The sequence below is a fragment of the Streptopelia decaocto genome, assembly GCF_964273445.1.
Source record: "Streptopelia decaocto genome assembly, chromosome: 14".
NCBI classification, from domain to species: domain Eukaryota; kingdom Metazoa; phylum Chordata; class Aves; order Columbiformes; family Columbidae; genus Streptopelia; species Streptopelia decaocto.
Window position 1 is genome coordinate 11,594,713 of NC_138669.1, and position 11,230 is coordinate 11,605,942.

At 39.1% G+C, this 11,230-nt stretch overlaps 1 protein-coding gene across 1 annotated transcript; it reads right to left on the bottom strand.

Annotated features, from left to right (window-relative positions):
• Window positions 1-8,265: 8,265 nt before the first annotated feature.
• On the bottom strand, window positions 8,266-10,671 carry PFDN4 (prefoldin subunit 4). Its single transcript, XM_082065575.1, has 4 exons — window positions 10,525-10,671; window positions 9,729-9,836; window positions 8,955-9,098; window positions 8,266-8,692 (listed from the first exon to the last, which is right to left on the bottom strand). Exons 1-4 carry the CDS (start codon window positions 10,546-10,548, stop codon window positions 8,561-8,563), a joined length of 408 nt encoding a protein of 135 aa, XP_081921701.1. The 5' UTR covers window positions 10,549-10,671; the 3' UTR covers window positions 8,266-8,560.
• Between the last annotated feature and the right edge of the window lie 559 nt (window positions 10,672-11,230).

Here is an 11,230-nt window from a genome sequence, read left to right on the forward strand (position 1 = left end):
CATGGTACTGTCACAACTACTCATCTTAACTCGCTGTGGATGCTATCCAGGCTTGCATCTGATTCTGCCTCTGGTTGCATTCTTGAGGAACAATCCCCACCCTCATGGGACACGCTAAAACCACAAGGCTCCTGAAGGAATTTTAAGCTCCAGGTTTTTTTCTTGGAGAACCTAACTTGCAGGTCACTGTGGAAGTCCAGGTCTTGACAGTGTTAAATGCTTCGGTCAAATTCACTGATAAGAAGTAGAACAGATACACTGTTCTATGCTTTTCTGACAAATACCTCACATCTCTTCTGCATTTGAAGCTACATCATGAGTCACATAGCATGTACTGGACTATATTATTCTCAAGAACGCATTCTAATGTATTCTGGTGTAGGCTTGCAGAAAAAGAGGAAAAGCAGCACCACCAATTCTGCTGTCCCAGAAGTCAAAAGCAGGCTGGAGAATGGACAAGTCCAGCACTGTTTTGGTCCAAATAATTATTTAATCACTGAAAGAGTTTTAATGAATGCCATAAGAAAAAAAAAAAACAAACAACATTAATTATCACCTTGAACATAAATGTTTTACTTGAATTATGCAGTATACGCAAATAGGATTAACTAGTGATCTCTGAAAACACCTTTTGCTTTCTGCCTGTCATTCTGTGTATCAAACAATCAAATAACTCTTAAATCTCATCAAATGAACTCCCAAAGTCATTGAAGAGATAATAAACTAGGTTATAACACCCATCTGGTATACAGTTAAATGTCTTTCATATATCTTTAAGTGGTTATTAATCTCTGAATTAGTTTAGAATACATTAACCTTCAAGGTAAATTAGATCAATCAAGAAAATGACTCACAAGACTAGGTCTATCTTTTTTGCTCAAATTTAGAGTGTGTGCCAAGAATATAACAGCAGTGAGGAGAAAACATTCAAAGGCGGCTTTGCCCTGAAAGTGCGACATGTATCACAGAGAGGGGCTGGACGTTCATATTCTTCATGATCCTTAAGGATAAAGTTGTTCCTTAGGATAGAGGAATCAATGACCAGATAAAAACATTTCCAATTGTGCCACGGAGGAATTATGCTGTAAATGCAGAATAACATGAAGGCCATAAAAATTAGGTGTAATCATATCCTCAGCTCAATTTATTTTCCACTTTGGGTTTACTTTAACCTTATTTACTTCAACTATACAAGTGATTGAAAAGCTTAACCTGTTCCATTTTGCATATGGCACACAGTTCAGGCATTTGTCACATTCTACTTCAAAATTACTTCAATTTTGAAATTCCTTACATCAGATCTTACAGAAAAGAAGTACTTAAATACTCATGTGGGAATGGACTATCATTACAGTTACTATACATAATGCCATAATGTGCATTGTTCTAAGAACCTGTGAATTCAATGATTAGCCACTATTTTCTAAAGGAATAAGAGAATATTAACACTGAGGAGCATGAAGACTAACCCGAAGTTAAGTGGCTTTTAATGTGAATGACTGATGGCGAAAGCTTTGTGGAGGTTTAAGCTAATGACTTATTTTGCAGTTGCAAAATGCCACACACAGTTATCCTGGCTCAGCTGACAAGTGATAAGTCACTAAGACAAACTCACTCTCCTGTGGTTTTGAGGTGATAGTTAACTGTTTTTACAGGCTACTTCAGATCACACCACTGATCAGGAAACTGATATCTTGAAAACCTTTCCTCTGGCTGCTAAGGGGATTATTGTATTAAAACTTCAAATACTGCAGCTCACCTTGACATCAGAAGATCTACAAGCATGAGATTTACAGTGCTGATAGGTGACACATTAAGACTCAACATGCCGCTTTACAAATGGACCAAAAAACCTAAAGCATAAATCAGACCACCTTTTAATAACAGCATAGCGTGTTCTAACGCAAAAGAAAATACAGACAGAACTTGCAAGTGAGATCTGAGAGCCTGGTGGGAAGGGAAGTAAAACTGAATATGGGCTTCTGAGCTATTCTGCACCTGCTGAGATAATGCTCCTACTTCATCCTAATTGCAGAGAACTGAGTAAAAGCTTCGTCCTTGTGCATTTAGGAATAAAGACAGCATTTCAGCAATCTCGTTGCAAGTAAATACAAGTCTGAGTGCGCACACTGTAATTAAAAAGATGTCTGTTTCTTTAAAACAAATCAGTTTTAATTGGCATTCTAATTGAGAGCCTATTCAATATAGTGATTAATGCTATCTGAGAGATTATTTAAAATCTTGACACCTACATGATGCTTTGAAAGCTCTGAAAACGTTGACTAATTCGCCATTGCAATAGTTGAGATGCATAAGTAAAAACATCTAGCTAAACTGAGGAGAAGAACTGAACACAAACTACATTAAAAAAAATGAAAATGTATTAAAAACTTCAAGAGCATACAGATTTCAGCTAAATGTTAAAAAAAATGATAAATTATTAAAACAGCACATAATTCTGTATTTACTGTGAGAGAAAGGTAAGTTAAAGTTTTCTGCCATCCTGTGTAGTCTCCATTGAAATGGCCAATCTGAATATACCAAAATTACATGCCAAGAAGAGTATTTGCAACATTTTTGAATCCTTTGTGGGTAAACTGTCCAGAAAGCTACGCCAGTACATGCCAGGCAAAACTCTTGCTGACGTTTCAGAATAAACCCACCCCCGTTCCTGGTTAAATGGCCAGAATTGATCCTCTGCTGAGGACATAAGAGACTTCAAGGAGCTCAAGGTCTCATTTATGTTTCAAGTCTTGGTTTCATTGCACTGGTAATGGAGGAATTATTAGTTCTGTGAGGATTTTAATTTCCATTATTTAATTTTCCAAATTCTGTACAATGGTGAAGTCTCAGTCCCCACTTACACAATCTACAAGCAGACTGTGTTTAATAACAGAAAGGAAGGAAGTCCCTCTGGTATAATTTACCCCTTCCACTTAAATCCGTAGATTTCAATTCTAACTTACCCGATGAAATTACTGTAAAATAGATACCTCCAATGGAGTTAGATTATTTTTTTTCTTAACTGCAATTCTGGCCTGAAAATTACTTTTTCATGGCTAATTCCTGGCTTGGAGGATGTCAGTATGTAACTTCACAAAATGCCTGGACAGTTGCTGTGATGTCCCTGGGACACAAAGTGTAAGTGTTATGGTTTAGTGAAGCTTCTGGCACTGATTGGATCTTTATGCAAAAGATGGGCTTTTTATGATTATCTGAGGACAATGCACGTGATCTCGGAAGAATTCCCGCAGCATTATGGAGCTTAAAGTTCTCTCAGTTTATAAATTGCATTGTACTCAACAGGACATGCTCTATGCACCAGAAGACTTGTCTGTCTTCAACTTGTGTGACCTAGTTCAGATACAATAACACAATTTGAACCTCCTCTGAAAAGTAAACCAAAAGGATTAATGTATAAATGTCAGCACATCTTTACCTCACTGTTTCTTTTAATGACTGCTGTACCGAGCAGGGTCTGGCTAAAATAAAAAGGCATCAAATTCTCCAGCTCTTCCAAATACACTTTCATGCTCAACATCCAGCTTTTCTCAGTCCGCACAAAAGGTTAGTTGAGACCAGGACAACTACAAGCACTTTATGTCTTCAGCTACAATGGACTGGACATCACGGCTGTCTGGCTCTGTTCCACTCATACAGCAGTTAAAGCATTTTCCTCTCCTCAGGGACTAAGAACAATCACTCTTTAGTGTTTTAACATTTTGCAGGCGCTAGGGATAGGTGTGTTTTTAGCTGCAATCACTGTATTGTGTACTGCCTTGGAAAGCTGAGATAAGCATTCCAAATACCTGCTTCACAGAGAGGGGAGATGAAATAAGATTAGCTCTTGTTAAAAGGCAGGAAAAAGGGAGGCAGGGGAGAATAAAGAAATCAGTTCCAAAGAGCTACTAAAAATTCACTTCTTCACCTGAATAATTACTTGCGATATCCTCTGAAATATCAGTGTCACTCCAAGGGGTTTATCATTTCAAGTGGCATTTCCATGGTAGCCAGTACTACAACTATAATCCCCTCCAAGCTGTTAAATGCTCTAATAAAGCTCAGTATCAATAATCAAGAAAGGAACAGTTGGAGGCTCGGCTGTATTTTTTAATCTCATTATTCTTTATAAAATGGCTGTGTCCTTTCTTCTCTCAGTAATGCCGCCTTGCTATTGATTGTACCCCTTTTTAAGCCACGAGGAAGAAAATATGAGTAATGACGTGTTTTTTGAGATTCTCCATTTGTGAAAAATAATAACAGAATCTCGAAAATTACATTGCAGAGACATTAAAAATGTCTACACATGCAAGTCACTTTTTCTTCAATTTCTGCTTTTGCCTGTTCTCTTAAGAGATAAGACCAATTACCACCTTTTGTTCTAAATCAGGATTTGGCTTTGGTACTAATTTTAAGTCAATTTCAATACCACGCCTAGGAAAAAAAATGAACTATCTGCTTAATGCAAATCACATCCAACTTTTGCAGACTTTGAGGACATCTGCTTCTAGTATGGTAGAGATCTTTGCATGTCTGATCTTACATTCGCCACATTACAAATAGTGAAGTTTATGTTTAATTCACTTCCTTCCTCTAGCCTAATGTGTCTGGGGCACTCAGAAATGGTTTAGCAGACAAGGGTCAACTGTTATTCTTCAACAAAACTGAAATATTAACCGTGGGGAAGAGTGGGCAAATCGCCGAGGATTTTCTGTTCCCACACTGCTATTTGTGTGAGGGCCAAGAGCATCAGTAAAGCTGCTTCAGGCTGGGGAGGTATTGGCACTTCTTGTTCCCAACTGCAATTATGATATTTCCTATAAACTCTGACAAATTCCACATCTAGGTAAAAGAAGAATTTAGAGGGCATGCCACAGCTTGATTTGTGGGGGAGAAAATCCCACTATGAAATTCAATGGCTTTTACTGAAGGTACTGACACCAACATAAAATCCCAAAAGACAAAGGAAACAAAAATGAAACTTTTGTCCTCATTGTGTTTCCACCCCCAATTCCACACACAGTGATTTTGTACAAATGCAACAGCAATGAATTCAGGAAATTTGCACAAGTATACATAAAAATGAAGTTTAGGTGTTTTTCCAAAGCACTGCTTGTTTTTCTATGTGTGCTCAGAGAACCACTTTAAAAATCGCAAGAACGGGACTCATTAATGCACTGTGAACAGAAAATCCTGCTGCAGTTCTGCTGTCTCTAAAGTACAGTAGAGCCATTTCAAACATTGCTGGTGCCACTTTTTCACAGCAAGCTACGAGTTGGTTCTTAGATCTTTCTTACTCCGTTGCTTCCAAATGAACCATAACAGCTGTGAAATGGAAATCATTCTCTTTTTTTTGAGTTTTTGCAAATTTCCATCTTTGCTTTGTGCCTTAAATAAATTGTTCCTGTATAATTATGCAGACTACTATAGCTCATTAATTCAGTTCTATTTCACAACCAAAAGACTGAGACAGCAGCATTTTCAAAGCTGAACTAGAACATTCTCCTTTCATTACGATGATTAACAGAATAGAATGTGACACCATTTGGTTCACACACTTCAGGTAGGTGTGAGCTGTACACTGATGTGTAACAACCAAATCTGTGGCCTTATTTGAAAAATAGTATAGAATGAACTTAGATATATACATTAATGATGAGGTAGTCACTGGAAATAGCTGAGATTTTTCAGAAAAGTTACATTTATAGAGAATCTCTTATTTGCTCCTTTCAGATTGCATCAAGGCTAAGGGAAACTGATTTCTTTTGGCTCTGAATGAATTTTTATTTTAATTGTACAATTAATTTGTTTTTCCAATTTGTGAATGGAGTTCATTATCTTAGCATCTCTACGCCTCCATTAATTGAAATATAAACATTTCAACACAAAGCTACAGATAATCATGTAAGCAGAGAAAAGTAAGAGCCCAAATACCTGTTCTTCAGCATGTTAGGAAGTGTGTGAAATACAGCCAAGCCCGAGTTCGTTAATCAATGCATCAGATCTACTGTGGAATAAAAAGCAAACTCTCTATTCTCCATTGCAGTAGAGAGAACAAATGAAAATAGCAGGTTACAGAGAAATTACTCTGAAAAATTTCGTAACTTTTGTATCAACTTCGACATCAAGAACTTCACCTTTGAAATAAGAGGGAATTGAAACCAGCATTTAAAGAGCAAAGGGAAAGAGCCTGTCATCTGTCTCCCACATGCCCTGCTTCATATAAAGAAAGCTTTGCAAGCTATTCATATCTGACATGAAACTCAGGAAATTCTTGAGATCATTCCTATGCTAACCACAAAGTTACTGCATGTTGGCATAGCAACAGGCATCAGTTGAAACTTCATGATATTAAATGTATCTTTGCTTTGATATAAAATGAAATGCAATTTTATTAGATGTTTGTCGTATCAACTATAATGGCAATAAAATTGTGTCAAGAAGCTCCAGCCAGTACCAATAAATAAAAGTCAACCTGATGTGAAATCCATGTGCTGATGTCACCAAACAGCATCATAAACCCTCAGCAGTCTGTTTGGACAAGTGAAAGCACACAGAGCCCAAGCTAGATGTAAAAAATGCAAAGCACCAAGTGTCCCTTATAGTAACATGTAGCTGAAATGCAAAATACTGGTTGGTGAGCACTTCCTATAATTATTCAGTAATTATCAACCACACTTATATTATGGAGTGTAATAGTATCTGAGGACCTTCTATACAAAGCAGTGAGCAAAAATAAAGGTTCTACTGGAAAAGGTAATGCTAAAGATCATCATGTAGAAAACATTTTTCCATCAGCTCACAAGACACAGAATCACAAACAAGCCCCTGAAAATATAATAATTGTGCCCTTCTATGTTTTACAGAGGTTTTTATCAGGCTACTTTGAAAAACTGGTAGGTTAAGTCTCCTTGACATCATGCACTGAAATGAACTACATTTCACTGGCTGCAGTTTTACAAGTTTACCTGCTTTAATTGCTCCAACCAAGTGAAAAGTCCAACACTGGTGGCTCTATGACTTGCAAAACAAAAACAGTATGGAAACTGTATTTTGATACAAAGATGGAGCTGAACAGCTAATTCAATCACTAAGAGATCAAAAGAGATCCCTGGCCCAATGCTCCAAACGAAGCCTTTAGATTAAAATAACCCTTAGCACTTCTATGGTGCATTTCATCTTTGAAGCGCTTTACAAATGTCACTCCCCTGACAATACAGAAAACAACAGTAAACTATTTGCATTCTGACAACGATATTAAAAAATGTATATTGTAAAGTGCAGCAAATTATTCATGACATGTACAGAGGATCAAGCTTTCTGGACTTATGTTATCTGAACAAGATAACTGCAAGGTAAACATTAGAGAGAACAGAAATTTCCGATCTACCAAAAATAAAAAGCACTTAGAAGATGGAGTGCTAAACGGAATGCATATCAACTGAAAAACAATTGCATATATTCACAAGGAAGGAGAAAGGTTACTAAAAGGACAAACTACAACTCTGTCAAATACTTTCAAGCAATCGATAGATGATCTACAAACTAACCACTACAATGACAAATTAAGAACAAAGAAGAGTTTCCGCATGTTCTATTTCACACATATAAAAACATCGAATACCAGCCTGGGACAGCAGCATGTTCTGTAAACTACAAAGATCTAGAGTCTAATCTGAAAATATCTGTTGGCTAATTACTTGCCTGACCTTGCAAACACAACTGTCCAAACCATACAAGGAAACCAGGCATTACATGTGAAAAAAAAAAAAAAGGCTTTCCACACCTTGCCAGCATTACCCCCTTTGGGTGCTTTACTGAACTAAGGTTCTCATTAGCTTTACAGCTGCCACTGGAATCACAGTTAAACCCTTCCAGCTGTCACCTTCTTTTCCGTGATGAAGCCACATCCATGCTATGGCCTATCTGGAAATCACAATCATTTTAAATACCTGCAGTCTGCACAGCTGTGAATACGCTCAGAACAGCAGAGCTGCCACAACAGTCACTTCGGAGTGAATTTTAAAGCGTTACCAACCAACTAATGAGAATGTGATCATCACCAAGTTTCACATTACCAAAGCACTTGCTCTCCCAGCCCGGGCCTGGCGTTACGGTAAAACGGGTTTTCCAGCTCTTCGATGCCATCTACTGGTGCTTTTCATTAAGGGTCAAACAGCCATTACAGCACAAATCAGAAATGCCCTACTTCGATTGTTTTTATATTTAAGTATTTTCATAAGTGGAAAACAAGACCAAGGAATCTACAATATGTGCCTGACTTTATTATTTTAATAAACAATGCAAATATTCCAATCTTGATGCTTTACCAACAGTATGAAAGTAACGCTTTCCTGAACAAATAAATAACTGCAATAACCAAAATACAAAAGCTCTCATTAAATAGATGGAACCCAAGACAGGAAAGAGGGTGGGAAAAAAAAAAAAAAAAAAAAAAGGTGTTTTGTTTTTTGTTTTGGTTTGGTTTTTTAATATAATTGGAACAATGTTATCAAAACAACAAAACAAGGGAAAGTGGTATGGTATATTTAGAACACCTTTAACTGTCCTCAGCCTCAAGATTTATGTTATTTCCAAATTTTGCATAGAGCTGAACTTTCAGGTCAGATAACACCCTCTGAATTGATTCCACGCGGGATTCTAAGACTTCAATTTCTTCTTGTAAACTTTTCTGAAAAAGAAAAAACACCAACTAGTTATGTAAAGCAAACTGAGTCATGTCATGAGGCTTTTTACAGAGCCAAACCAAGCCTGGCATGAACTGTGTACTGACATCCCAGTTATGATTTACAGTATACGCACATCCCCATCCTCAAACCATAAATCAAACATGAACTTTAGAAAGCAAAAGCTTCAAAGGATGAACAGATCATGCCATTCCAACGCTCATCACACTGTAGCAGCCAGTAAGAGTTCCTTTTGCCCACACAAACCTTTGCCTCCTCCAGCATCTCCTGTGTCTCGTCTTGGGAATGACTAATGAAGACATCTCCAATTTGGTAGGGTATCAAAAGTGAATCACCATCATCCAGCATCATAATGTCATCACAAGCATCTTCCAAATTCTGAAGTTGTTTCTATTTATCAAGGCATAAAACAAAAAAGGTTTTTACTTTGTACGAAGTAAGTTATTTCAATGAATAGACTGTCATGCTATCAGTTGAATAACAAACTCAATGAGTTCATGTTTTGAGAAAAATCCTAACTGCCAGCACATCAACTTCAACAGAACAACGCCAGAGCTGTAATTTACCATAAGTATTAAATTCAATGGAGCTGTATCAGTAGAAATTTCTAGTCAATACTCATTATCTGTCATTAATAGGGTAATTAACTGTCTGGACAAGGGAAATATAGCATAATATCTGATATGCACTTACACTGGAATTCTTAAATTTAGCTCAGCATAAATATGAACAATCTCAGGCAGAAAATTTTAAGAACACTACAAACAGCCACTATATACAGACAATGCTTCATATATGACAACTAAGGAGTTTTAAGAACTGCATGCAGAAATGTACTAGTGGCCTTTACTTCTCATGGCTTTTTCCACTTTAACACTCTCTGGCTACTTTCAAAGTACCAGAAAATCCATATTAGAATCAAAGCATTACTGACAGTAATCCACAGCCCCTATTTTCTGTGTTATAGCTGAAAATTAATTCAAGACAATGAAGAATAAGTCACATATGAAGCAAATATACCTTTTTCACTTCTATTTCTTCTTTTAGCTCTGTGATCCTGCTAGTATTTCTTGCAAACTTGTTAATTTTCTGTTGATCTTCAAAAGTAACATTGACATCTTCTGCAGCCTGGAAGGAGGAGAGGTCAAAATGAAAACTTCATACCTTATACTAACTTGAATCTCACATCAAGATTATTCCTATAAAGCTTCTGAAGAACAGTCAGAAGCTTGTTTCCTTAAATCACCTCCTGAAGGACCGCAGCAGTGCTCACATTTAGTTAAAACACCAGCTGCCCATGGCATCCTAAAGCCAAAGGTTGTCTCCTTGACAGCACTGACAGTTGAACCAGACACCTCTGCTCCCAGATTATAGAATCACTTTGGTTGGAAAAGACTTTCAAGATCGACTCCAACCACTAGGCCAATACTGCCACATCCACCTCTAAATCATGTCACTAAGAACCAAATTTACACGTCTTTTAAGCCCCTCCAGGGATGGCGACTCCACCACCTCCCTGGCCAGCCTGTTCCAGTGCCTAACAACCCTTTCCGTGAAGAAATTTTTCCTGATACCCAACGCAAACCTTAATCCACTGACAAGCGAACAGGATGTTTTCGGCAGGGCCTGAGCCGGAGCGGCCTAGGGAAAGAGACCCCGCGCCATGGCCGCGCCAGCACCGAGAAACGCCGGACCCCAGCGGGCGAGGGGCCCGGGCAGCAGCTGAGCAGCCCACGGTGGAGAGAAAAAGCAAAAAAAAATGCAAAAAAAAAAAAAGGGCGAAAAAAATCCCGCCGTACCCCCCTATCACACTCACCGCTTTCTTCATGGTGGCGGCCATGTCGGTAGGACTGAACTATTCATCCTCCCCGCAGAGGAGGAGCTGTGGACATGGGGAAACCAGAAAAAGGGAGGAAAAGGGCCCAGCGGCAGCGACTCTGCACAGTTCACGGTTTCTCGCTCTCTCCACCGCCCCCCAGTCCGGCGGGTTACCCCGAGGCTCCACAGGACACGCACAATAAATCTCAACCCATCCCCGCAGCTCTTGGTACGTCCCGTTTAAAGGGGAAGCGAGCCGGCTCCGCCCCTCCGCCGCCAGCAGAGGGCTGCGGCCCGCAGCGCTGCCGCCAGGGGGCGCCGTGAGGTGGGGCCGGTGCTCTGTGGCCGAAGTCGCGGCGGACGCCTGGCGCGGCGCAGCAGCAGCGCGGGGTGAACGGGGCTCCAGGGCCGCCAGTTCGAGCCCTGAGCGGGGAGAAAGGGCCGGTGGAGCCTGAGGCCGGGGCCAGGGACTGCTCCGAGCTGTCCCCAGCTTTCCCCAGCCGCCTTTCTGGAAACAGAGGTGGAAAAGGCCTTCAAGTTCAAATCATTGAGGAGGGACTTTTTAAGCAAAAATTTTTTTTTTTTTTTTTTCTGAAAAGGCTGGTCGGCAGCTTCTAATCAGGCACAGGGATAGCTGACATTTACACTGTGTAATTCCCTACACATGCTTAAGTTTATTTAGCTTCTAACAGAAGAAAGAAAAA

Bases quoted from the DNA above. Each gene is read 5' to 3' on its own strand.
- PFDN4 (XM_082065575.1), bottom strand. From the start codon at position 10,548: ATGGCCGCCACCATGAAGAAAGCG. The intron at 9,837-10,524 runs GTGAGTGTGATA...TCCTCCTTCCAG, and splicing joins CCGCCACCATGAAGAAAGCG to GCTGCAGAAGATGTCAATGT. The intron at 8,693-8,954 runs GTTTGTGTGGGC...TTTCTTTTTCAG, and splicing joins AGATGCTGGAGGAGGCAAAG to AAAAGTTTACAAGAAGAAAT.